The sequence below is a fragment of the Dendrobates tinctorius genome, unplaced genomic scaffold (genome assembly GCF_039654945.1).
Source record: "Dendrobates tinctorius isolate UK_male_01 unplaced genomic scaffold, ASM3965494v1 ptg000034l, whole genome shotgun sequence".
Lineage (NCBI taxonomy): Eukaryota > Metazoa > Chordata > Amphibia > Anura > Dendrobatidae > Dendrobates > Dendrobates tinctorius.
In genome coordinates this window covers 3466519-3490546 of record NW_027361702.1, presented here as the reverse complement: position 1 = coordinate 3490546, position 24028 = coordinate 3466519, and the positions used below count along the sequence as shown (strand labels likewise).

The window sequence follows — 24028 nt, the reverse complement described above, 5'->3', positions numbered from 1 at the left end:
ACGGTGCGGAATTTTCCGCGCGGATTATCTGCGGTTTTCAATCCGCAGAAAGAATTGACATGTCAATTCTTTCTGCGGATTCTCCTGCGGTTTGCCATCTCCTCCATTGAGGAGATGAAAAACCGCAGGGCAAAACCGCAGAGCAATCCGCAGGTAAAACCGCAGGTATTTTGACCTGCGGTTTCACCTGCGGATTGTACAAAATCCGCGCGGATGAATCCGCACCTTTTCCGCAGCGTGTGCACACAGCCTGATTGGGATGATTATTGTTTGTTGTTAGACCTATAAAAAACAGAAAAGAGAAAATTGCTGAATAAGAAACTGATAAATAAGAAACCAACTTCAGCAATGTACGTTTTAGAATTTAGGAAAAAAAATAATTTTGCCCAAATACATAAAATCTAACAGTGTGAAAACCTCCCCATCTGCCCTGTCCTGTCTGCCAGATGTTATAATGAAGTCCTGAACCGAGCCGTATCCTCGTGATGTCCTAATTGGTCGGTACAATAAAGTTTATTGATAGCAGGGAAACGAAACCTCTCCCGCTATTGGCTGGCTGTAAGCCCCGCCCCTGGTTGCTAAGTAACAGCACTAGACATCCCGATAGAAGCGGCCGGATGTTTATATTCAAACTTTGGCGTTGAGGAGACAGAGGCATACAGACAGGTGGGCGCAATCCCCGGAGCCGGGCTGCCAGGCCGTGCCCACCGCACCCTCCTCACACGGGGTGCCCGATACCTCACCGCTGGGGTCCGGCGTCCCCCGAGGAGGTTTCGTTACTGTTACCTCCCGGGCTGATGAGAGAAGCCGCGCGCACAGTGCGACCGCTTGTGGCGGCCTCTGCTGGCCGTTGCCGCAGCACCAGCCGCTGCGGTACCGCACAACATACGTGCTCAACTGCTCCATTCACTCCCAGAGCAGAAGGGAGGGTCACCAGCCCGGGTGTCTGCGATGGTGTGACCCTGCACCTACCAGTCATAGGGAGGGTCACCAGCCCGGGTGTCTGCGATGGTGTGACCCTGCACCTACCAGTCATAGGGAGGGTCACCAGCCCGGGGATCTGCGATGGTGTGACCCTGCACCTACCAGTCATAGGGAGGGTCACCAGCCCGGGGATCTGCGATGGTGTGACCCTGCACCTACCAATCATAGGGAGGGCGCATGCAGAATGACAGGAGCGCCCGATTCTTACACTATGGCTGGTCTGAACAACGAGAGCAATTGTTACTTCCATGTCTCCTTTATTTCCTCACTAGATGGAGGTCCATGCTATTGCAGCGGGAGGGCGGTAATGTCACTATGGGCAGGCTTTGCTGCATTGAGAATCTCTCCTTCCCATGTGCTCACCCACCTATCCACTCTCTCTTTCCCCATGTGCTGAGTTCTCCCGTCTGTGCTCTCTTCTTTGACCTGTCTACCCCATGTGCTATCCCCCTTGTCTGCTGTCTCTCTCCTTCCTGTGCTGTGTTCTCCCCTCATGTGCTGTCCCGTTTGAGCTGTCTCCCCCCTGTGCTCTGTCTCTCTCACCCCTGTGTCTGACCGTGTACAGAACATACCACAGCTCCTGGGCAGGGGAGGAAACAAAACACAATACTAACATTACAGCAGGAGATCACAGAGGATACATTTTGTGAGGTAAAATATTGTTTAAAAACAGTCAGTGAAATATTTTACCTCACAAAATGAATCCTCTGTGATCCCCTGCTGTAATGTCAGTATTGTCTTTTGCTTCCTCCCCTGCTCAGGAGATGTGGTAGGCTCCGTACACGGTCAGACACAGACAATTTTTAAAATGAACTTTCATTTGTAGGAAAACCCCTTTAATGTGACCAGCTTCTTCTGCCTGTAGACATGTCGCACATCTGCAGCTGGGATCAGCCGAATGATTTACTGCGCCTGTGCAGCATTCACGCTGGCGCAGTAAATCAGACCGCCGCCATCTTTCTGCAGACAGATAGCGGCGGTCACATTAAAACTGCACATGCTCTCCTCCTGTACAAAGATGGCAGTGGTCAGTGAATCATTCGGCTGATCCCGGCGGCGGTGTGTTCGTGACAGTGTTCCGCTGTTGGTACTGCGCAAGAGGCTGCTTGCGGCGTATAATGTATGTGTGTGGGGTGTGTACGGCGTATACAGTGTGTGTGGGGGGGGTGCGTACGGCGTATACAGTGTGTGTGTGGGGGGGGTGCGTACGGCGTATACAGTGGGTGTGTGGGGGGGGTGCGTACGGCGTATACAGTGTGTGTGTGGGGGGGTGCGTACGGCGTATACAGTGTGTGTGGGGGGCTGCGTACGGCGTATACAGTGTGTGTGGGGGGCTGCGTACGGCGTATACAGAGTGTGTGTGTGGTGCAGGCGGCATATACAGAGTGTGTGTGGTGTGACCGGTGTTCCGCTGATGGTATCGCGCAATAGGTTGGTACCACCTGCAGTTTCCATATTGAGACACCCATCACTTGGGTGTCCCAATTTGGCGGTTGGTGAACTTCCGCCGCTTGGAATTCTGGGATCCGGTGACATCTGGACAGAACAGGAATGTGAAGACAGTACAAGTTAATTCTGTATTAGCTAGATTGTAGCTTGTGAGCAGCAGGGCCCTCTCTCCTCCTGGTATCATATGATTATTGGTATTCTCTAATGTCAATTGTCTGTACAAGTCCCCTCTAAAATGTAGAGCGCTGCGGAATATGTTGGCGCTATAGAAATAAAATAATAACTTATTGGTGCAGAGCTCCTGGCCTCACCTCTAGAGTGTGTGTGGGGCACTGAATGTTTTTGCGCAACGCTATCAAATGCTTGTGTTGGTGAATGCTGGGGCCGGCTGGTGGTGGGGTGACTGTGGTGTTCTGGGTCCGGCTGTGTAATGGGGTGGCTGTGTGGCATGGGCCATTTGTGTGACAGGCTGGGGATGGCGATGGCTGATGCCAGCTGTGTGGTGGGCTGTGCCAGCTGACATGTGACTTGCATGTACGGTGGGTTCGTAAAGGATTCAGACCTAATTTTTCACCTTGTTTCATTGCAGCCGATTGGTAAATTAAAAAAAAGTTCATTTTTTTTCTCATTAATGTACACTCTGCACCCCATCTTGACTGAAAAACAGATGTAGAAACTTTTGCAAATTTCTTGACTTTGTGGCACTTTCTGCCATCTCCCTACTGCATCTGTGGAGCTCAGCCACAGAGATCTTGGGGTTCGTCTTCACCTCTCTGACCAAGGCTCTTCTCCCATGATTGCTCAGTTTGGCTGGACGGCCAGGTCTAGGAAGACGTCTGGTGGTCCCATACTTCTTCCATTTAAGGATTATGGAGGCCACTGTGCTCTTAGGAACCTTGAGTACTGCAGAAATTCTTTTGTAACCTTTTCACAATTCTGTCTCTCAGCTCCTTGGCCAGTTTCATTTGGTGTGACATGCACTGTGAGGTCTTATATAGACAGGTGTGTGCTTTTCTAAATCAAGTCCTATCAGTTTACAGCTGGACTCCAATGAAGGAGTAGAATCATCTCAAGGAGGATCACAAGGAAATGGACAGCATGTGACTTAAATATGAGTGTCTGAGCAAAGGGTCTGAATACTTATGACCACGTGATATTTCAATTTTTTTTTTTTTTGTTTAATAAATTTGCAAAAATTTCTACATTTCTGTTTTTTCAATCAGTGAAGATATGGTGCAGAGTGCACATTAATGAGAATAAAAATGAACTTTTTTGAATTTACCAAGTGGCTGCAATGAAACAGAGTAAAAAATTTAAAGGGGTCTGAATACTTTCTGTACCCACTGTACGGTAGCTGTTGGGGATGGGTTACAGACAAAGCATCGTGGCGCTGAGGCAGGGAATGAGTAATGTTACGTGGCGCTGGTTACATTAGTGCCGTTCACCACATTTCTAAGTGATGCGGGACAGATTGATTTCACATCTCCTGATGGAGGATCTGCAGTGTAAATTTAGTAAGGACTCGCTAGTTCTTCTCCACACTCTAGAAAGTTTGCCATGCTGTGGAGCAGCTTCTACATCCGCAGTGTTCTGATCCTGGTACAGTAGTGTATGGGGGGTTTCTCCAGGAGTGAGCTGTGCTGTACAGTGAATGCCGGCTGCACCTATCCTTACTTGTGCATGTTATTTCATCATTGGGGTTAGATGTAACAGATCTGCTGAGGGGTTTCGGAATGAAAACAGCACCAATAAGTCTGCCTGTATTAGGCTGGTTTCACACTAGAGTAAGGTAGAGCTGCTGAGGGCTGTGTAGTTCCTCCGTGAAGCTCCGCCCACTGCCGCACCTCCGTTCAGCTCCGCCTAGGTCGGCATGCGGCCTGTGTACCCTATCTTTAGCATTGGGTACGCAGGGCATGCCGATGTATGCGGATGCCTCCTCACGCGTCATTTTGACAGTGCGGCGACCGCAACAAAATGCAACAAGTTGCGTTTGGCGCAGGTCGCCGCACTGTCAAAATGACGCATGAGGAGGCATGCCGACGTAGGCGGAGCTGAACGGAGGAGGTGCGCCAGTGGGCAGAGCTTCACGGATGAACTACGCTAAAAGAGAAATCTGCTGAAGAATTGACACTGCAGATTTCCTGATCCACAGCATAGGTCACTTTGTGCATGGAAAATGTCCACAGTTTTAGTTTTAAAATCCTGTTGACTTGGCTGCATGCGATTGACTATGAAATATCTGCATCGGATACGCACCGTGTGCATGCGCCATTAATGAATAACTGCAGCTGCATCCCCCTCCTCCCTGTGTTATTTAGTGCATTAATGTAGATGGAACTCGGCAGTGTGGAAAGATTCTGTAAACTATAGCTCTTAATAAATCCTTAAATCGCAAGGATACTCAAACTTAACCCCCAATAGATGCTATACGTACAGTTAGGTCCATATATATTTGGACAGAGACAACATTTTTCTAGTTTTGGTTCTAGACATTACCACAAAGAATTTTAAACAAAACAATTCAGATGCAGTTGAAGTTCAGACTTTCAGCTTTCTTGTGGTATCACTGGGGTTATATAGGTTAACGTTCCAACAAGTAATACTGGAAAAATATAGGAAAAGTCATCTTACCAGCACAAGTGTGTATCCTCCCATCTGCAAACCAACACCTCACCAGGATAAGGGTGAGGCAGCCACAACAGAGAATCCAAAGGGAAATCCAGCGAAGGGTGGACGTTGCTAAAAATAATTTTTTTTAATTTTTATTTCAAGCAGATAAAATCATTTAGCTAACATATTCTGTCCAGCACTGTATTATACTTATGAAACAAGAACAACGCGTTTTGACTTGCATCTTATTAATGATCTAACTCAAAGACCTTGTGAAAAAAATGTATTTTTCTTCTTCATTTCTCTCCTTTGTTTTCCCTTTGGAAATATAAAAAAAGGAAAATTGTAAATGATAAATGGATCAGTACTGAGTGATTTAGATCGTGTTTGGAATTTAAGCCATTTGGGAATAGTGTCCAGCATGAACATCCAGTAGTACAGGGCTACCTGCCACTATGAATTTCGGGGCCCCATACTGGCAAAATTTTCAGGACCCCTTGAGACTCGGCCCAGGCTCCACCCCCGCCTCCACCCTTCGAACTGTCCATAGTCCCACCGCCCTCTCTTGGAAAAACTCCACTTCTCACCAATCACACATTAACAGTTCCCATCACCAGATCACACACATAAACAGCAGCTTTTGATTTGGCCAAAAGATTTTTTTAAAGCCGCCACCACCACAAGTTAGACTCTTGGCCGGTCCCTACTCTACTCTAGCCTATTAAACATTTGTTAAAATATACAATTTAGGTGTATATTTATTTATTTTTCAATTTTTAAAATTACCAATAATATCACATACAGGGGACAAATACCACCGCACCATGTCCAGACCATATATTACCACCACATAGTGACCTATAATACTACATACAAGGAACAAATACCGCCCACACCATGTCCTGACAACATATTACCACCAAATAGTGATTGAATACTACAATACTGATTATTAATAAACAAAATACAATACTAATATCACCAAAAGTGCCATTATACACAGGAGATCTGTACTTAGTTTGCAGTGTCCTGGTACAGGTAATACAGTGATTACCGGTGACATTATATACAGGAACTCTGTATATAGTGTCAGTGTACAGGTAATACAGGGATCACCAGTGACATTATACACAGGAGCTCTGTATATAGTGTAGAGTGTCAGTGTACAGGTAAGACTGACTCACCAGTGACGTCTCTTGGTTGAAGTCCTTCATCTTTGCTTTTCATCTTCATCTAGCAAGGACTCGTCTCTGCATGAAATAAGTTATCCAGAGCACTGCTTGCAGAACACATTACTTAATTTTTTCCCAAATTCTAAACTACACCAGATGAAGAGAAAAAAAAGGTGACATAGTATCACTCTGAACAGTAACAGGACCGCCTCCCTCATTTAAAACCGTATCCTCTCAAAAAAAAAAAATCACTGCAGTAATAATATCCCTTAATTAGCCCCTATGGTAATAAAATTCCCCATCCTGGCCCCCGTGTGTCTCATTCCTGGTTCCAGCCATATGTTCTCCTATCCTGCCCCTATGTGATGTCCCATCCTGCCCCATATGATCTCCCCATCCTGCCTCGTCTGTCCCATTATTCTGTCTCCGTCATATCCATCCTGCCCCATGTCTCCACTCTTCCCCATATTCCTTCCCCCCCCCCCCCCCGTGTCTCTGTGGGGAGGAGGACTCCCAGACAGTGACCGGGCCGGTACCCAGGGGACAGCCATCAGGGTTCCTGAGGGAACAATACTGGGAGAACAGTAAAGGGAGAGACATGACCGGAGTAGTCAGGGAAACGGGGCGGGGCGAGGATAAAAGGAGCAGGGGGCGCTCTGAGTTGGCAGTTTGGAGAGAGTGTGACAGGAAGCTGGGTGACTGGAGGGGATACTGACAGGAGCCTGTGAGGAGGAGACTGCGCACTCACCGACAAGTGAGACGTGAGAGACTTTTACCGGAGGCCGCTTCCCGCCCACTTTCTCAGAGAGCCACGCCCGCCTTTGTGGGAGAGATCCTTTACATCAGGTCGCGGCTGTGACTACAGATAAAACGGCCACAGAGGCCTGGACACTGCCCCCCCCCCCGGCCTTCTCCCACCGCGGCAACCCCGTCATCACCGGCCTCAGGGGACGCCACTTCGCCATAGGCAACGTTAGAGGCGCATGTCCCGGTTACGGAGGGACCCTTAGCGGAGGACGGCCACCGGCCATTTGGGGGAACTGCGTCATTACCGCACCCCACCAGCATCGCTTCTTCAGGGCCTGTTGCGCCCCACCGGCACCGTTTCTTCAGGGCCTGTTGCGCCCCACCGGCACCGTTTCTTCAGGGCCTGTTGCGCCCCACCGGCACCGTTTCTTCAGGGCCTGTTGCGCCCCACCGGCACCATTTCTGCAGGGCCTGTTGCGCCCCACCGGCACCGTTTCTTCAGGGCCTGTCGAGCCTAAATCTTCCTGGAATATCGTGGCGTCAAGGCCACCGCATCAACGTACTCCAAGCGGCCGCATCTGCGATCCCGAGTGACGCATGGAGGGATAAGTGGACTATAGCAATAGGTACCATAGTTTGGCCATATTCCGGCCTTCGACACCTGGACTAGCCGGGTTACTCCCAGTTACTGAGAAAAGGATTGTTTATTTTGAGTCCCTGCGAGGACAGATTTGTGTTACCCCTTTTTGCCTTTTCAGCATAGCCTAGCCCTAGTGGCTCCAATTTATAAAAGTTTAATTTACAAGTCATACCCTGTCTCGTCACTGCATCCTGAGGACCTGCTCGACCCTACATCTCTATGCTGTCCCCATGTTTCTCCATCCTGCTGTCAAAACATATTGTGGCTTCCCGCTTTCAATAAAAATAAAATCAAAACCTTTCTCCTTAACTGGCGATGTTCCCTTCGGGCATTTCAAGCGCGGATTCGCCGATGAATGACAATGATCTCATACGCCAGCGACGTGCGCGCTGATGTCAGCTGCCATCCTCCAATTGGCTGGCGACTTTTAACTATTAGGCTGAGTTCACACGTGGCGTTTTTTTCGCGTTTCCGCGGCGGTTTTAACCGCGCGATTTTGCTGCGAAAACGCGAAAAATAAGCATCCCATGCATTCCTATGGGATTCCGCAATGCTGTGCTAATGCTGCGGTTTTTACCGCGGCGGAATCGCTTCGCGGTAAAAATCGCAGCATGCTCATTATTTTGCGGAAACGCGGCGATCCCGCACCCATAGTAATGTATTGTTCCTCTTACTTCCCGCATGTGGCTGCGCACAACATGCGGAAAGTAAGCAGAACAATTGCGGATGGTACCCACGGTCCGGAGGAGAGGAGACTGTCCTCCGGGCTCTGGGTACCATATCCCTGTAAAAAATAGAATTTAAAATAAAAAATATTGTTATTCTTACCTTCCGGCGTCCCGCGCAGCCTTCCCGCTTCTCTACACGCTCTCGTTCCCAGTTATCCTTTGCGAAAATGCCCGCGATGACGTCCGTTCTCGCGGGATCGCGAGGTCTCGCGGTCATTCACGCGACGTCATCGCGAATTACCGTGAGACGTCGCGATCCCGCGAGAACGTACGTGATCGTGGGCATTTTCGCAAAGGATTACTGGGAACGGCTGCGCGGGACGTTGGAAGGTAAGAATAACACCGTTTTTTTTTTTACATTTTATCTTTTACTACTGATGCTGCATAGGCGGCCTCAGTAGTAAAAAGTTGGTCACACTCGTCAAACACTATGTTTGATGAGTGTGACAACCTGTCAATCAGTTCTCCAAGTGATGCTACAGATCGCTTGGAAAACGCTAGCATTCTGCAAGCTAATTACGCTTGCAAAATGCTAGTTTTTCCGCTGGAAAATCGCGGGAATTTAAAATGCGATTTTCCCGTGGAATGGAATTCCGGAATTCTCGCGGTAATTTCCGCTATGTGTGCACATAGCCTTACTTTGCCGGCCCGCATGGCAATAGAGTTTAATTGAACCGGCAGAAGCTTGCCGCTAGGACCCGTGCGCAGAAGAGACTGGGCCCGACGCGGGTCCTCTCTGCTCATCGGGCTCCATTCGCCAGTCAGGACAGTAATGCCCTGATGGCGGCCCTGCAATAGTGTAAAATATAAATATATAATTATATATATATCTTTTACTGACACTTCTTCTGGTTCTTGTCTCTTCCCCTCCCTCCCCCCCATTTTTTTTCCTAGAGTGCTATAATTACACCTGTTTTAATTATGTTCACTAATTCTAATCAGCATGTATGCAAATTACTGCAGTAATTAACCAATAGGAAAGTTGTGTAACACTATATATTTTACAACAGAAGGTCTTTCAGTTATTCATGAATAAGACACAAGCTGAAATGCGTTGATCTTGTCTCATAACTGTAATATAGTGTTGGACAGAATGTTAGCTAAATGATTTTGTCTGCTTGAAATAAAAATTAAAAAAAAATTTTTTTTAGCAACGTCCACCCTTTTCCTTTTGAATAAGTAATATTTGTTTAGGTTTTCCCAATTCAGCCGTGGAGACGTAGTCGCCCATGGAGCCCCATGGGAAGCCTGTAATAGGTGGATGGGCTATCTAACCCTGTCATGCCCAGTGTATTGGCTCCCGCCCTAACAAGTGTCATACTGATGATGTAAGCCCCAAGGAAAAGACTTGTTTCCAGCGCGGTTCCACCTTAGCTACAAGGCGCCATCAGGGGAGTATACAAATCTCTCTAAAAAATGCGTCTAAGTTAAGGTCCTAAAGTGCCGACCTCGCGTGGCGTGTGTGGGCGGAGTGCCGACCTCGCCTGGCGTGTGTGGGCGGAGTGCCTGCCTCGCGACCCTTAAAATCGTCTACAATTTTAAAACAGGTGGTGCAGCAAATCTTACTTAACCCTGGTAGATATTCTACAAGTCATTTATGACCCTGCTGAATTGTCTCGTTTGCAGCTCTGATTGTGTCTCTGCGTTTTACATCATCATGAGTCCTCAACACCGCAGGAAGTCGAAGCAGCCGCAAAAGAGGCCTGCAGCTTCTCAATCCTCCCAAAGTGCAAGGCCGTCAACTTCTCAATCTCCTCAAAGAAAGAGGCCTGCAACTTCTCGATCTCCCCAGAGTAAAATGCGGCCATCCACTCCAGGTAAAACAAAGTTGCATCTTTATTAAAGGGGTATTCCCATCTCCAAGATCCTATCCCAATATGTAGTAGGTATAATAATAGATGGGTGGACCCCTGGATGTTCGGGTCCAGCGGGTTCGGCCGAGCAATTAAGAAGGGGAAAAAAAAAAAAAAAAGTTAGGGTACCCAAACCTGAACCCGGACATGTGTAGTGTCCCAGTACCTCCTCCTATCTGATGCAAAATATAGTTGTTGGGTGGTTACCAAAAACTTATGTCCTGTTATGTGGTTTATTCGATAAATTGTCCTGTACTGCTATCTACTGTCCAAAGTGTAAAGGTGCAAGAGTTGTGGTCACATGACACACTCTCAGCCTGGTTTCCTGCGGAAGCCGCTAGAAGCTGCTGAGGGAAGAGTTGTGGAGGAGTTCCTGTCCTCCTGTGAGGAGCGATGTGAGGAGAGGGCTACTTCCTAGACTGCTCTGCCTTTAGCCTAGGTCCCACTTTCCTTAATCTTCAATCTGCCAGGAAACTGCCACAGCCTACCCCAGGAGGACATATTTCAATCCTTATAGAGATAGAGCTGTACAAGGGCTCTTCTGCTACACTCCATGCCGTAAATGGTTTTGCCAGTGTGAGTGCCGCATGTGTACTGCATCTGCAACTGTACGCCCTGCGACAGGGACCCATATCAGGACTTATCATGAGTAAGCAGTAAACACTTTCCACAGTGAACGAAACGGTGTAGGCACATCCTAGGTGGTAGTAATATACCTGAAGGACTGTGTGAATTAATATAGTAACCCGGTATATAGCCGACAGTCAACCAATCACTTTATTCAAGCCATTAACAGGAAAGATTCCTTCATAAATGTCACGGTCACCATCACTCTTGCAACCTAAAATTTCCAGCTTGTATGAAGGACTGCGATACCATCGCCATGGACTATGTATTGTGAAGTAAACACAGTAAAGACTCACTTTTGATTACATTAATAGCCCTGTCCGCATTCATCCTTGAAACTACACACACACACACACTAAGAGGCAGTAAGGGCTCAATGTGAATGACACAGGGCTAGCAGGCCACAATGCCGCCTGTGACATTCCTAATCTTTTTATTATTGGCCGGCCCTGGCACCTATAACATCTAGTTTCCCGGGCTCTGCACATGTGCATGATAGTGCAGCAAACACTGCTTCTGATCGGCGATAAAATCATTACTGCTGTTCAGAGAATCTCTGTTCCCACATTGTCAAATGACAGTGTGTGCGCAGCTGTGATCAGAGGTATAAAGTTTTCCTCTGGTCACTGGCGCCAGCTGATGGGACTACTGCACCCATCAGCCTGCTATCGCTAATATCAGAGAGAGAGTAGGAGTCGGCTGATTGGAGTATTCATCAGCCTGCGCTTTAAATAATTAAAAAAAAAAAACGATATGGGTTTCCCTGGATTTATGATAACCAGCCAGGCAAAACTGACAGCTGGGGGCTGCAACCATCATCTGTCAGCGTTAACAAGGCTGGTTATCAAGAATAGAGGAGCTTTTTTTTTTTTTTAAATTATTGAAAAAAATGACGGTGTGGGGTCATTTTTAACAACCAGCCAAGCTGAAGCAGAAAACTGGGGGCTGGTATTCTCAGGCTTGTAAGGGTCATGGATATTGGGCCCATCAGCCTAAAAGTGGCAGCCTGCAGCTGCCTAGAAAAGGTACATCTATTACTTGCCCTGTAGCGGTGGCAAGTGGGGTTCATATTTGTGGGTTGATATCACTTTTGTATTGTCTGGTTACATCAAGCCCACAGATTATGGAGAGGCCTCTTTATGACACCTATCCATTACTAATCCTATAGTTGTAAGGTAAATAAACACAGGCAAGAATAAAGTCTCTTATTTTAAATAAAGCAAAACACACTTTTACTTTAGTTTAAAACTACCTGAAGAGCCCGGCGCTGCCCGGGCATAGTAACTAACTAGGGTTAGTAATAACAAATTTATAATGAGAGATATATATTCTCTGAGTGTAGAGCCCCGCCCACTCCGCATAGCCACATTCACTTTAATATCCCACATCATCCCGTCAGCCAGTGCCACCAGACAACTACCACTAATATCCCACATCATCCCATCATAGACGCCAGACTACTCCCCCTAATATCCCACATCATCCCATCAGCCTGGGGTCAGAACCAGAGCGCTGAGGGATTTACCCTAACTTCCATACTGGAGATCCCTTTAAGAGAGGCCTGGGGTCAGTACCAAAGCGCAGAGTGGATTTGACCTCACTTCCATACCGGGGATCCCATTAAGAGAGACTGGGATCAGAACCAGAGCGCTGAGTGGATTTGCTGTGACTTGAATACCAATGATCCCTTTAATAGAACCCTGGGGTCAGAATCAGAGCATTGAAGGATTTGCCCTAACTTCCATACAGGAGATCCCTTTAAGAAAGGCCTAGGGTCAGTACCAAAGCGCAGAGTGGATTTGCCCTAACTTCCATACCAATGATCCATTTAAGAGACCCTGGGGTCAGAACCACAGAGCTGAGTGGAACGGTCCTAACTGCCATACCAGGGATCCCTCTAAGAGAGGCCTGGGGTCAAAACCCTGATCCGTTTAAGAGGGAAGATGTGCCTATGGGATGGAGGATGTGTGATGGGGATATGGGCAGGGGGGGGGATTCATTTCTGTCATGTGCTCTCTGCTCCTTTCAGGGGGGCAGACAATGGCTGGGAGCTTATGTTCCCAGGGATGCTAGATTTCTCCCACCATGTCAGTGTCTGCTGAGGTGTTGTCAAATGGGAAAGCTTGCTCATAGCAACCAATCACAGCTCAGCTACTTTTAACCAGTTCTGGTGAAACGAGAGATGCTTAGTGATTGGTTGCAAGGAAAACTGTTGCTCATAGCAACCAATCACAGCTCAGCTTCTTTTGAACAGCTCTGGTAAAATTAAAGATGCTTCGTGATTGATTGGTGTTACATACATACATACATACATACATACATACATTCACTTTTATATATTGAGATAACAAACAGTTAGGTGAGTGTAACTCCTAATTCCACTGAATCCCTCGTCTTCTGTAATAAAACAAAATAAAAACCAATATCCCTCACCTCTCCCTTGTTCTGTCCCACGCCGTAATCCATGTGAGGGTTGCTAGATTTCAACCTGGACTGAGCCAAGATATTACTGACCCGGCTGAGAGCCACTAATGAATGAAAGCACAGCTGCGAGTGCCAGGGCTGTGGAGTCGGAGCTCATTTTGGTGGAGTCGGTATAAAATGGACCGACTCCTAAAATATATAATATATTGTGTACAGTAATTCAATGCAGAATGTGCTGAATATTTTTCTACAGGAATTTGGGAAAGTTATGAAATGTCCTATAAATGACTTTTCTATTCCTGACTTAAGGCTACATTCACAAACAGCGTTTTTCCTGCGTTTTTTGAGGATACGTTTTTCAGCTGCAAAAGCAGATCAGCTTTTTAAAAAACCGCATCACCTGAAAGGTTTTTGAGCTCACAGATAATGTTTTCAATAGCAAAAAATCTGCTCTATCTATCCCTTTATCCATATCTGTCTATCCATATCTTTTCTGTACCAAAAAGAATGAAAGCTGGGTAGCACACAGACTAACACTCCTTTTTTTTTTTTTTTTCTTTTTTTCTTTTTTTTAGCACCAGTCAGGTACACCTTATAGCTGAAGGACGCCCAGGACAGGCATTGCTCGTCCTAAGTAACACATCAACATCAATTGATAGTTGGAATAAATAGACTGCATTCATCACCACATCTTCTTATGGTGCAGGCTTTATTTTCAAGTGTAGGGGTGTGCAGTATGAGGTTCTGCAGCAGCTGGGGTGTGCAGTATGAGGTTCTGTGGAACAGTATGAGGTTCTGCCCCCCCCTAGGTTTGATCCTGGCTACGCCCATGGTGTGAATGTAGCCTGAGGATCTAGGGTTTCTTATCTGAGATTGTGTGTGTGTGTGTGTGTGTGTGTATATACAGTGCCTACAAGTAGTATTCAACCCCCTGCAGATTTAGCAGGTTTACACATTCGGAATTAACTTGGCATTGTGACATTTGGACTGTAAATCAGCCTGGAAGTGTGAAATGCACTGCAGCAAAAAAAAATGTTATTTCTTTGTTTAATTTTTTTTAAAATTGTGAAAAGTTTATTCAGAGGGTCATTTATTATTCAACCCCTCAAACCACCAGAATTCTGTTTGGTTCCCCTAAAGTATTAAGAAGTATTTCAGGCACAAAGAACAATGAGCTTCACATGTTTGGATTAATTATCTCTTTTTCCAGCATTTTCTGACTATTTAAGACCCTCCCCAAACTTGTGAACAGCACTCATACATGGTCAACATGGGAAAGACAAAGGAGCATTCCAAGGCCATCAGAGACAAGATCGTGGAGGGTCACAAGGCTGGCAAGGGGTACAAAACCCTTTCCAAGGAGTTGGGCCTACCTGTCTCCACTGTTGGGAGCATCATCCGGAAGTGGAAGGCTTATGGAACTACTGTTAGCCTTCCACGGCCTGGACAGCCTTTGAAAGTTTCCTCCCGTGCCGAGGCCAGGCTTGTCCGAAGAGTCAAGGCTAACCCAAGGACAACAAGGAAGGAGCTCCGGGAAGATCTCATGGCAGTGGGGACATTGGTTTCAGTCAATACCATAAGTAACGTACTCCACCGCAATGGTCTCCGTTCCAGACGAGCCCGTAAGGTACCTTTACTTTCAAAGCGTCATGTCAAGGCTCGTCTACAGTTTGCTCATGATCACTTGGAGGACTCTGAGACAGACTGGTTCAAGGTTCTCTGGTCTGATGAGACCAAGATCGAGATCTTTGGTGCCAACCACACACGTGACGTTTGGAGACTGGATGGCACTGCATATGACCCCAAGAATACCATCCCTACAGTCAAGCATGGTGGTGGCAGCATCATGCTGTGGGGCTGTTTCTCAGCCAAGGGGCCTGGCCATCTGGTCCCCATCCATGGGAAGATGGATAGCACGGCCTACCTGGAGATTTTGGCCAAGAACCTCCGCTCCTCCATCAAGGATCTTAAGATGGGTTGTCATTTCATCTTCCAACAAGACAACGACCCAAAGCACACAGCCAAGAAAACCAAGGCCTGGTTCAAGAGGCAAAAAATCAAGGTGTTGGAGTGGCCTAGTCAGTCTCCTGACCTTAACCCAATTGAAAACTTGTGGAAGGAGCTCAAGATTAAAGTCCACATGAGACACCCAAAGAACCTAGCTAACTTGGAGAAGATCTGCATGGAGGAGTGGGTCAAGATAACTCCAGAGACCTGTGCCGGCCTGATCAGGTCTTATAAAAGACGATTATTAGCTGTAATTGCAAACAAGGGTTATTCCACAAAATATTAAACCTAGGGGTTGAATAATAATTGACCCACACTTGTATGTTTAAAATTTATTAAAATTTAACTGAGCAACATAACTTTTTGGTTTGTAAGATTTATGCACCTGTTAATAAATCCTGCTCTTGTGTGAAGTTTGAAGGCTCTAACTTATTTGCATCTTATCAAACCTGCTAAATCTGCAGGGGGTTGAATACTACTTGTAGGCACTGTGTGTATATATATATATATATATATATATATATATATATATGTGTATGTATATATAGCTCAAAGTGTGTGTGTGTATGTCCGGGATAGGCATCCGCACCGTCGCAGCTACAGCCACAAAATTTGGCACAGTCACACGTCTGGACCTCGAGAGCGTCCTAAGCTATGTTGTGAGGCGAAATTTTAACCCCACGCGTTCCAATTCACCAAACAATTTTGCCCCTATCTACATACTGGGGAAAAAGTGTGTGCGCGTCAAGCCCCGCCCCTCATGTCATAATGCCCCTATTTGCATACTGGAGAAACTGCATATCAAGCCCCGCCCCTCATTACGATGTCACAATGGTTGCCATGGCGACGCTGATGTCATCATAGGTTGCAAGCCCTGCCTCCGCTCATTATGATGTCATAATGGTTGACTATGAGATGGAGGCTGTGTGATGGATATATGGGCACTGGACTATGGGATGGAAGATATGTATGACTGGTATATGGGCATGGGACTATGGGATGGAGGATATGTATGATGGGTATATGGGCATTGGACTATGGGATTGAGGATGTGTGATGGGTATATGGGCACGGGACTATGGGATGGAGGATATGTATGACGCGTATATGGGCATGGGACTATGGGATGGAGGATATGTATGATGGGTATATGGGCATTGGACTATGAGATGAAGGATGTGTGATGGGTATATGGGCATGGGACTATGGGATGGAGAATATGTATGATGGGTATATGGGCATGGGACTATGGGATGGAGGATGTGTGATGGGTATATGGGCACTCGACGAAGGGATGGAGGATATGTATGATGGGTATATGGGCACGGGACTATGGGATGGAGGATAATTATAATTTGTTATAACTAACCACAGTTAGTTACTATGCCCGGGCAGCGCCGGGCTCTTCAGCTAATATATATATGCACTCAGTACAGACTAAAAGTTTGGACACACCTTCTCATTCAAAGAGTTTTCTTTATTTTCATGACTATGAATATTGTAGATTCACTCTGAAGGCATCAAAACTATGAATTAACACATGTGGAATTATATAATTAACAAAAAAGTGTGAAACAACTGAAATTATGTCTTATATTCTAGGTGCTTCAAAGTAGCCACCTTTTGCTTTGATTACTGCTTTGCACACTTACATAGTGTATTACATATTTAAAATTTATTACAGTTTTGTGTTCTAAAGTTGTATTCCAATAAATATATATTATGTTCTATCTAAATATCTTGATTATTGTATCATAAAACTGATTCAATGTCTGATGTTCACATTGTACTACAATACATTTTTCACTTAAATATAAGCAATATATGTGGGAGTCGGAGTCGCAGGTTTGGCTTACCCACTCCACAGCCCTGGCGAGCGCAGCCTCAGTGACTATTGGTGACCTCATAGTCAGACAGTTCAGGGGGCCCAGCTGGGAACGCAGCATCAGGGACCTGCGGTAACCTCTGATGTCACCAGTAGTCACTGAAGCTGCGCTCACAGCAGCTCATTAATCAGTGGTTTTCAGACTGTACGGTCGCGTCTTGGCTCTGTCCAGGTTGAAATCTAGCAACCCTGAGACATGGATTATGATGTGGGAAAAGAATATCAGACAGTCAAGGGATATTGTTGTTTTTCATTTTTGTTTTAGTACAGGAGACAAGGAATTCAGTGAAATGGGCATTAGGTGAGTATGACTGTTATGTTATTTTTACAATTTTAATTTTTTAAATGTGTTTTTATTTAAAAAAAATATACTTTATACTTGCTGTTTTTATTTACAATATAGCTATAGGATTAGTAATGGATAGGTGTCTTAGACGCCGCTCCATTACTAAGCCATGAGTTTGATGTCACCGGACAATAGAAAGGTAACATCAACCCCACAAATATTAACCCCACTTGCCACCACTACAGGGCAAGTGGGAAGAGCCGGGCAAAGCGCATCTAATAGATGTGCATTTTCTGGGATGGCTGCTATTTTTGGGCTGGCGAGGGGGGACAATATCCTTGGCCCCTGCCAGCCTGAGTATACCAGCTCCCAGTTGTCTGCTTTAGCTTAGCTGCTTTTCAAAAATAGGGGAGACCCACACTGTTTTCTTTTTTAATTAATTTTAATAATTAACAAAACCGCATGGGGACCCCTCTATTCTTGATAACCAGTTTTGCTAATGCTGAGGGTTGCAACCTGTAGCTGTCAGTTTTGCCTGGCTAGTTATCAAAAATACAGGTGAGCCCACCCATCTCTAGTAGTACTATTATTAGCAAATGCCTCCAATTACAAAGGTAGTATAGTTTTTCTGTTTCGCTGTCTTTTCTCATGTGCAGGCATTGCAGGACCTTAGGTATCCATGGTTATGACCACTGATAAGTGACAGCTAGTTGCTAGTGGTCGTTACTATGGATACATAAGGGCCTGCACATGAGAAAAGAAGCAAAGTGAATCAGAAAATCTAGTACATTTCTGATTGGAGGTATTTGTTAATGTTATTACAACTACTACATATTTGGATAGGATCTTGGAGTTGCGTATATCCCTTTAAATCCTTGTGTCAGTGCAGACAGATGTAAACATTCCTGTTGCCACTAGGGGGAGCAGGTTGTATGTAAGGTGAATTTGTTAACAATGATCTCCCCCTAGTTGTCATTGCAGAAAGCTTCTTATAAACTGTGATGAATTTCTTCTGAATAAACTAGGAAAGGGTAAAAAGAAGGCCACACCGCGGAAAAGACTCTACCGTCCTGGAGAACGAGCACTGAAGGAAATAAGGGAGTACCAGAAGTCTACGAAGCTTCTGTTACAGAGAGCTCCATTTGCCAGGCTGGTGAGTGGAATTGGTCTCTGTGGCTGATCTTCTGCATCTTCTGGTTTGTGATCAGTAAGAAAAGTCTTCCTTCTATCTCTTGTAGGTGAGAGAAATCTGCATGGCGTATTCCTGTGGAATGCCGTTCTCCTGGCAGGCCACAGCAATAATGGCGCTGCAGGAGGTCCGTATCCTTTCCAAATGCTTGTGTATAAGTAATGGGGGCTGAGCAGGGGCCCCCTCTGTTTTCAGAATGTCTATGTATAGGGGAGTTACGTATTATTGGGGTCTCAGAAGACGGACCTGAACACTTCCTTCAGCTGTGTAGTGACCATGGCTTTAACCCATTCCTTACATCTGATGTATTAGTGCGTCCTTTGTTGGGTGCTTGGAGACGGCTCCTTAGCTGAGCACACGCCACATGTCAGACTGATGGCTTCATTTAATGCTTGCGATGCATGGGGGGAGGTGTGCAGTCTCGTGCACCCATCGGCCCCATACTCTGATTTGTTGACATGGCACCCATACTGCTTGCTGTAAATTCCCGTGACTGCCATCATAGTATTGTACTATGAAGCCTAGACATAACAGCAGTGCTCATTGCTTCATAGGAGACAGGCAGCTTTCCTACACTGTAATACTGTGGTATTGCAGTAAAAAGAACAATCACAGGTTCAAGCCCTCTAAGGGAACATAAAAGTGAGGGGGAAACAATGTAAAATATAAACATTGGAATTCTGAAAAAACAGCATGTTTGGTATCTTTATGTGTTTTCTGTGAAAGTCCAGTCATGAAAAATAAGGCATTATTTAAACCATATGATAAATACCTTAAAGGCTCTTTCACACGTCCTGGTATTTCCGGTATCGGAGGTATCAGTGTACGTCTATGGCAATCATCTGCCGCATCAGTGCTATGGAAGCAGCTTTACTGTTTGCGCTGTTCACCGACGCTGGGTGCTGAAGATGGCTCTCATCATTCTCCCCTGCTCGCACTGCATTCAGCGCTAGCAGGGAAGAACGTTGAGAGTTGTATTCAACCGATAACAACAAGAGCAGTCGATGGCTGATGGGACTACTACTTAAATCAGCCTACACCTGCTGCCGCTAATAACAGTGAGAGCAGGAGCGGCTGATGGGAGTATTCATCAGCCGCCACTTGCGCTATAAATAAATAAAAAACAGCGTGGGTTCCCCTATATTTTTGATAGCCTGGCAAAACTGACAGCTGTGGGCTGCAACCCTGAGCTGTCAGCTTCAGCAAGGCTAGTTTTCAAGAGTAGAGGGATCCCCCCACACTTCTTATTTTTTTTTAAATTAAATAAATAAAAAAAAAAACCTGAATAAGTTCCCCGTCCACCATTTTTTTAAAACCAACCTTGCTGGTGTCCTCAGTCTGGTAAAGGGCCATGGATATTGCCCCCTCTAGGCTAAAAATAGCAACCCACAGCCTACCAGAAACGGCACATTTAGATGCGCTTTGCCTGACTCTTTCCACTTGTCCAGTAGCGGTGGCAAGTGGAGTTGATGTCATCTTTGTATTGTCAGGTGACATCAAGCCCACGGATTAGCAATGGAGAGGCGTCTATAAGACACCTATCCAGTACTAATCCTACAGTTACTTTATACTGGCTATGTCTTTATTTACAATGTATTTTATTTGAAATAAAACACACGGTCGGTCTGTCCCACGCCGTAATCCATATCTGGGAGATAATTCGTTTTCAACCTGGACGTCTATCCAGGCTGAAAACCATTGGTGAATGAGCTACGAGCGCAGCCTCAGTGACTAGCGGTGACGTCATCGAGGTTACCACTAGTCATTGAGGCTGCGTTCCCAGCCAGGCCCTTTAACTGCGGTGACCTCAGCACCGTGAGAAAAAGTTAGTGATGAGGTCACCGCAGTTCAGGGGCCCGGCTGGGAACGCAACAACGATGATGTCACCGAACCCACGCCATTTTATTTATTTATAGTGTAAGTCGGCGGCTGATAAATACTCCCATCCAAGGCAGCAGGTGTAGGCTGATGAGAGTAGTAGTCCCTTCATCCGATGCCTGCTCTCGCTGCTATCAGTTGACTATAACTCTCAACTTTCTCTCCTGCTCGTGCTGATCGCCGGCAGCAGGGGAGAATGATGAGCTATCTTCAGCACCCGGCGCTGGGTAACAGCGCTTACTGTACCGTAGCTTCTCAGGCGCCAGGTAGTGTCGCACTGAAACACGTGTGTCATCAACGTGCATGTGTGCAGGACATTTTGCGGCCTATGCTGCTGTTATACAGACATGTCAGCTTATTTTGCCCATGGACACACGGTCAGTGGAAACACAATAACGTGCACAGGCCCACATGGTCTACGTGTGTAAGTGTCTCCAGTATATGTGAAAACTGTGTCCGCAACGACACACTGACATGTCCAAGAATGCTAAAGTACGTTAAAATCTGACCCATGGGCCAAGTTTGGCCCACACAGTGATTATATTTGGCCCATGATGCTTGCCCCATTATTCTGTTTGGAGGACTATGCGGGGCCCTCGTAATTTGTGGAGTTCAACATACTGTATATGTGCAGGAATTCACTGTGGGGGTATTGAACTGTGTTTGGGGGGTACTTTTGTTGGCATCATACTACATCTATAATATTCAAGCTTTTTATTATATAATCTCCATTTGCTTTTTACTGCTCGTACATAACATATTATTTCAGTACGCCCCATTTGTGATAATTATAATGTACTTTGTGGGGCAGGCCCTTTAAGTTTGTTTCCATGTGAAAAGGTTCATTATATTTGATCATGAGGAAAAATTTCTTCAATTGTAGATTCCCCCCCCCTCCCAATATTTATCAAGGCTGGTCTGTGACGTTGCCTAAGTTTATTCTGGCCCTCTGTATATTTCTGTTTGACATCTCTCCCTTAAAGCAAAAAAATAATCAAAACTCCAGAATTGCGTTAATTTTCTGTCCCTGTGAGTAACCTGCGTGGCTTTACACGTGTGCCCATGGCTGCAGAGTCTCTGGACTTGTCTCCCATTGAGCACATCACAACCTCCTTGTTTGGGGAATACACAGGAGCTGCCAGCAGAGGATCTTTATGTTTTGTCCAAGTGCATTCAGTGGCAGAACCTTTCTCAGACAGCCATTAATAACCTCAGTGATAGCAGCAAAGGCTGTAATTGCCGGGATTTCTGCACTTGTGTTACTGATACCTGATGCTGAATAAATTAAGATGTTTCCATATTTTTATATCGTTAATATGTCTATTCTTTTTGTGTTGCTGCTTCAATTTTGAGTAGTGTTTATCGGCTGTATTTATTTTAATATGGCACTATAAACGTACACACCCAAACACTGGGAGAACATACTAACTGACCACGGAGCCACCATCATAGCAGCTAATCTCAACCCACTAGCTCAGCAGAAAGTGAGAATTAGGATGCAGTCAGACACCTGCATTACTTGCCAGAGGATCGCACCGGACTGGCTGCCGGCTCTCCTGACCTGAGCATGACGGCTGCATAGAAATGCATCACACTGTCATACTGGGGTCAGGAGAGCCACCGGCCACACCGTGCATTGTGATGTGATCCTCGGGCAAGTGATGCATCTGTCTGACTGCACCCATCAAGGGGGAAACGGGTGAAAATGCCGGATACAAGTTATATAATTCTCTGAAATAGTGTTACCCCCTTGTGTACACATACATGGCAGGCACGCTTTAATGCTCATACGTTTTTCCTGTTTCCGCAGTCAGCTGAGGCCTTCCTCGTCCACCTTCTCGAGGACTCCTACTTGTGCAGTCTCCATGCCAATAGGGTCACCCTCCAAGTAAAGGACATGCAGCTTGCACGGAGAATCCGCGGCATGAAGGATGGGCTTGGATAATGTCATATTATAGGCATCTTTTCCAGAGTTCTTATGTTTCACAATGAGAAGTTCCCAAGAATAAAAAGTTCTTTTCACAAGTTTCAGAAAAATACAGAAGTTTAAAAAGTTTAAAAGGAAGCCAGCTTTAGCGCCCCCTGATGGCATTAGTTCAGTGCTGGCATGTTTCCAGTTACCATAAAATGTCATTTAAAACCAAAGGTTTTGCTGGTAGCAATGATAAGTAACAGTGAGGTTTTGGAAAGACACTAGTCTCATGTGTATTGGGGTTCTGAGACCTATGCAAAGCGGCACATTCTAAGTTATATTTGTATTATTTTAGTGCTTGATTTCCATTTTGTTCAGAGTTGTGTTGTGTATATTGATAATTATAATAAAGATTTCTGTGTTGTATTTCTCTCACACACGGCGGTGATCACTGACTCGTGCTTTGCTGCACTGTTCATTGGAGCAGAAGGTAGTCAGATATCCATCTTACTGTGGTATGAACCATTCTGGAATTTGGCATGTGCTTTATGTAAATTGTCACAAAGTCATGTGGGCGGGGCCTCCACTGCATATAGTCATGCAGCCCAGGCTGTAATTATACCCACATTATTGACATCCCAATGATTTCAGCAGATTGGCTCTATAAATCCTGTGCACCATTCTGTTTCCAGGGCGTGTACAATGATGTGGATGGGCTCTCTTTCAGGCCTCTAGGGCATGTGTAGTGATGTGGATGCGTTCTTTTTCCTGGGTGTGTGCAGTGATGTGGATGGGTTCTGTTTTCAAGTCTCCAAGGTGTGTTCACTGAGTGGAGGAGGTCTGTTTTCAGGCCTCCAGTGCATGTACACTGATGTGGATGGGTTCTGTTTTCAGGGAGCGTGCAGTAAGGTGGATGGGTTCTTTTTCCAGGTTGTGTGCGGTGAGGTGGAGGAGTTCTTTTTCCAGGGTGTGTGCAGTGATCTGGATGGGTTCTTTTTCCAGGACATGTGCAGTGATGTGGATGGGTTCTGTTTCCAGGCCTCCAGGCTGTGTGCAATGATGTGGATGGGCTCTCTTTCCAGGGCGTGTGCAGTGATGTGGATGGGCTATGTTTTCAAGTCTCCAAGGTGTGTTCACTGAGTGGAGGAGGTCTGTTTCCAGGCCTCCAGTGCATGTACACTGATGTGGATGGGTTCTGTTTTCAGGGAGCGTGCAGTAAGGTGGATGGGTTCTTTTTCCAGGTTGTGTGCGGTGAGGTGGAGGAGTTCTTTTTCCAGGGTGTGTGCAGTGATCTGGATGGGTTCTGTTTCCAGGGCGTGTGCAGTGATGTGGATGGGTTCTGTTTCCAGGCCTCCAGGCTGTGTGCAATGATGTGGATGGGCTCTCTTTCCAGGGCGTGTGCAGTGATGTGGATGGGCTATGTTTCCAGTCCTCCAGTGCAGACGCTGTGCGCAGATAATGCCAAAGAGATTGGTCTTCACGAAACAATCACTGACCTCAGGGAGACCAGTCAAAGAAAACACTGCGGCAGCCGGCAAAGGCGCTCAATCACAGTGAAATCCTAGGTGCCTTGCTCCCTGGGAAATAGGAATATGCAAATAAAGTCCATGGAGCCTCATTTAAGAGTCTCAACCACG

General features: G+C 46.0%; 1 protein-coding gene across 2 annotated transcripts; it reads left to right on the top strand.

Annotated features, from left to right (window-relative positions):
* Positions 1 to 556: 556 nt before the first annotated feature.
* LOC141087486 (histone H3-like centromeric protein A) lies at positions 557 to 22826 on the top strand. 2 transcript variants are annotated; one of them, XM_073573037.1, is made up of 6 exons: positions 557 to 666; positions 9957 to 10147; positions 17392 to 17427; positions 18438 to 18565; positions 18651 to 18728; positions 22290 to 22826. In XM_073573037.1, exons 2-6 carry the CDS (start codon positions 9988 to 9990, stop codon positions 22422 to 22424), a joined length of 537 nt encoding a protein of 178 aa, XP_073429138.1. In that variant the 5' UTR covers positions 557 to 666; positions 9957 to 9987; the 3' UTR covers positions 22425 to 22826. The 2 variants fall into 2 exon arrangements, with proteins under 2 accessions (XP_073429138.1, XP_073429140.1); XM_073573039.1 differs by lacking the exon at positions 17392 to 17427.
* Positions 22827 to 24028: the final 1202 nt, after the last annotated feature.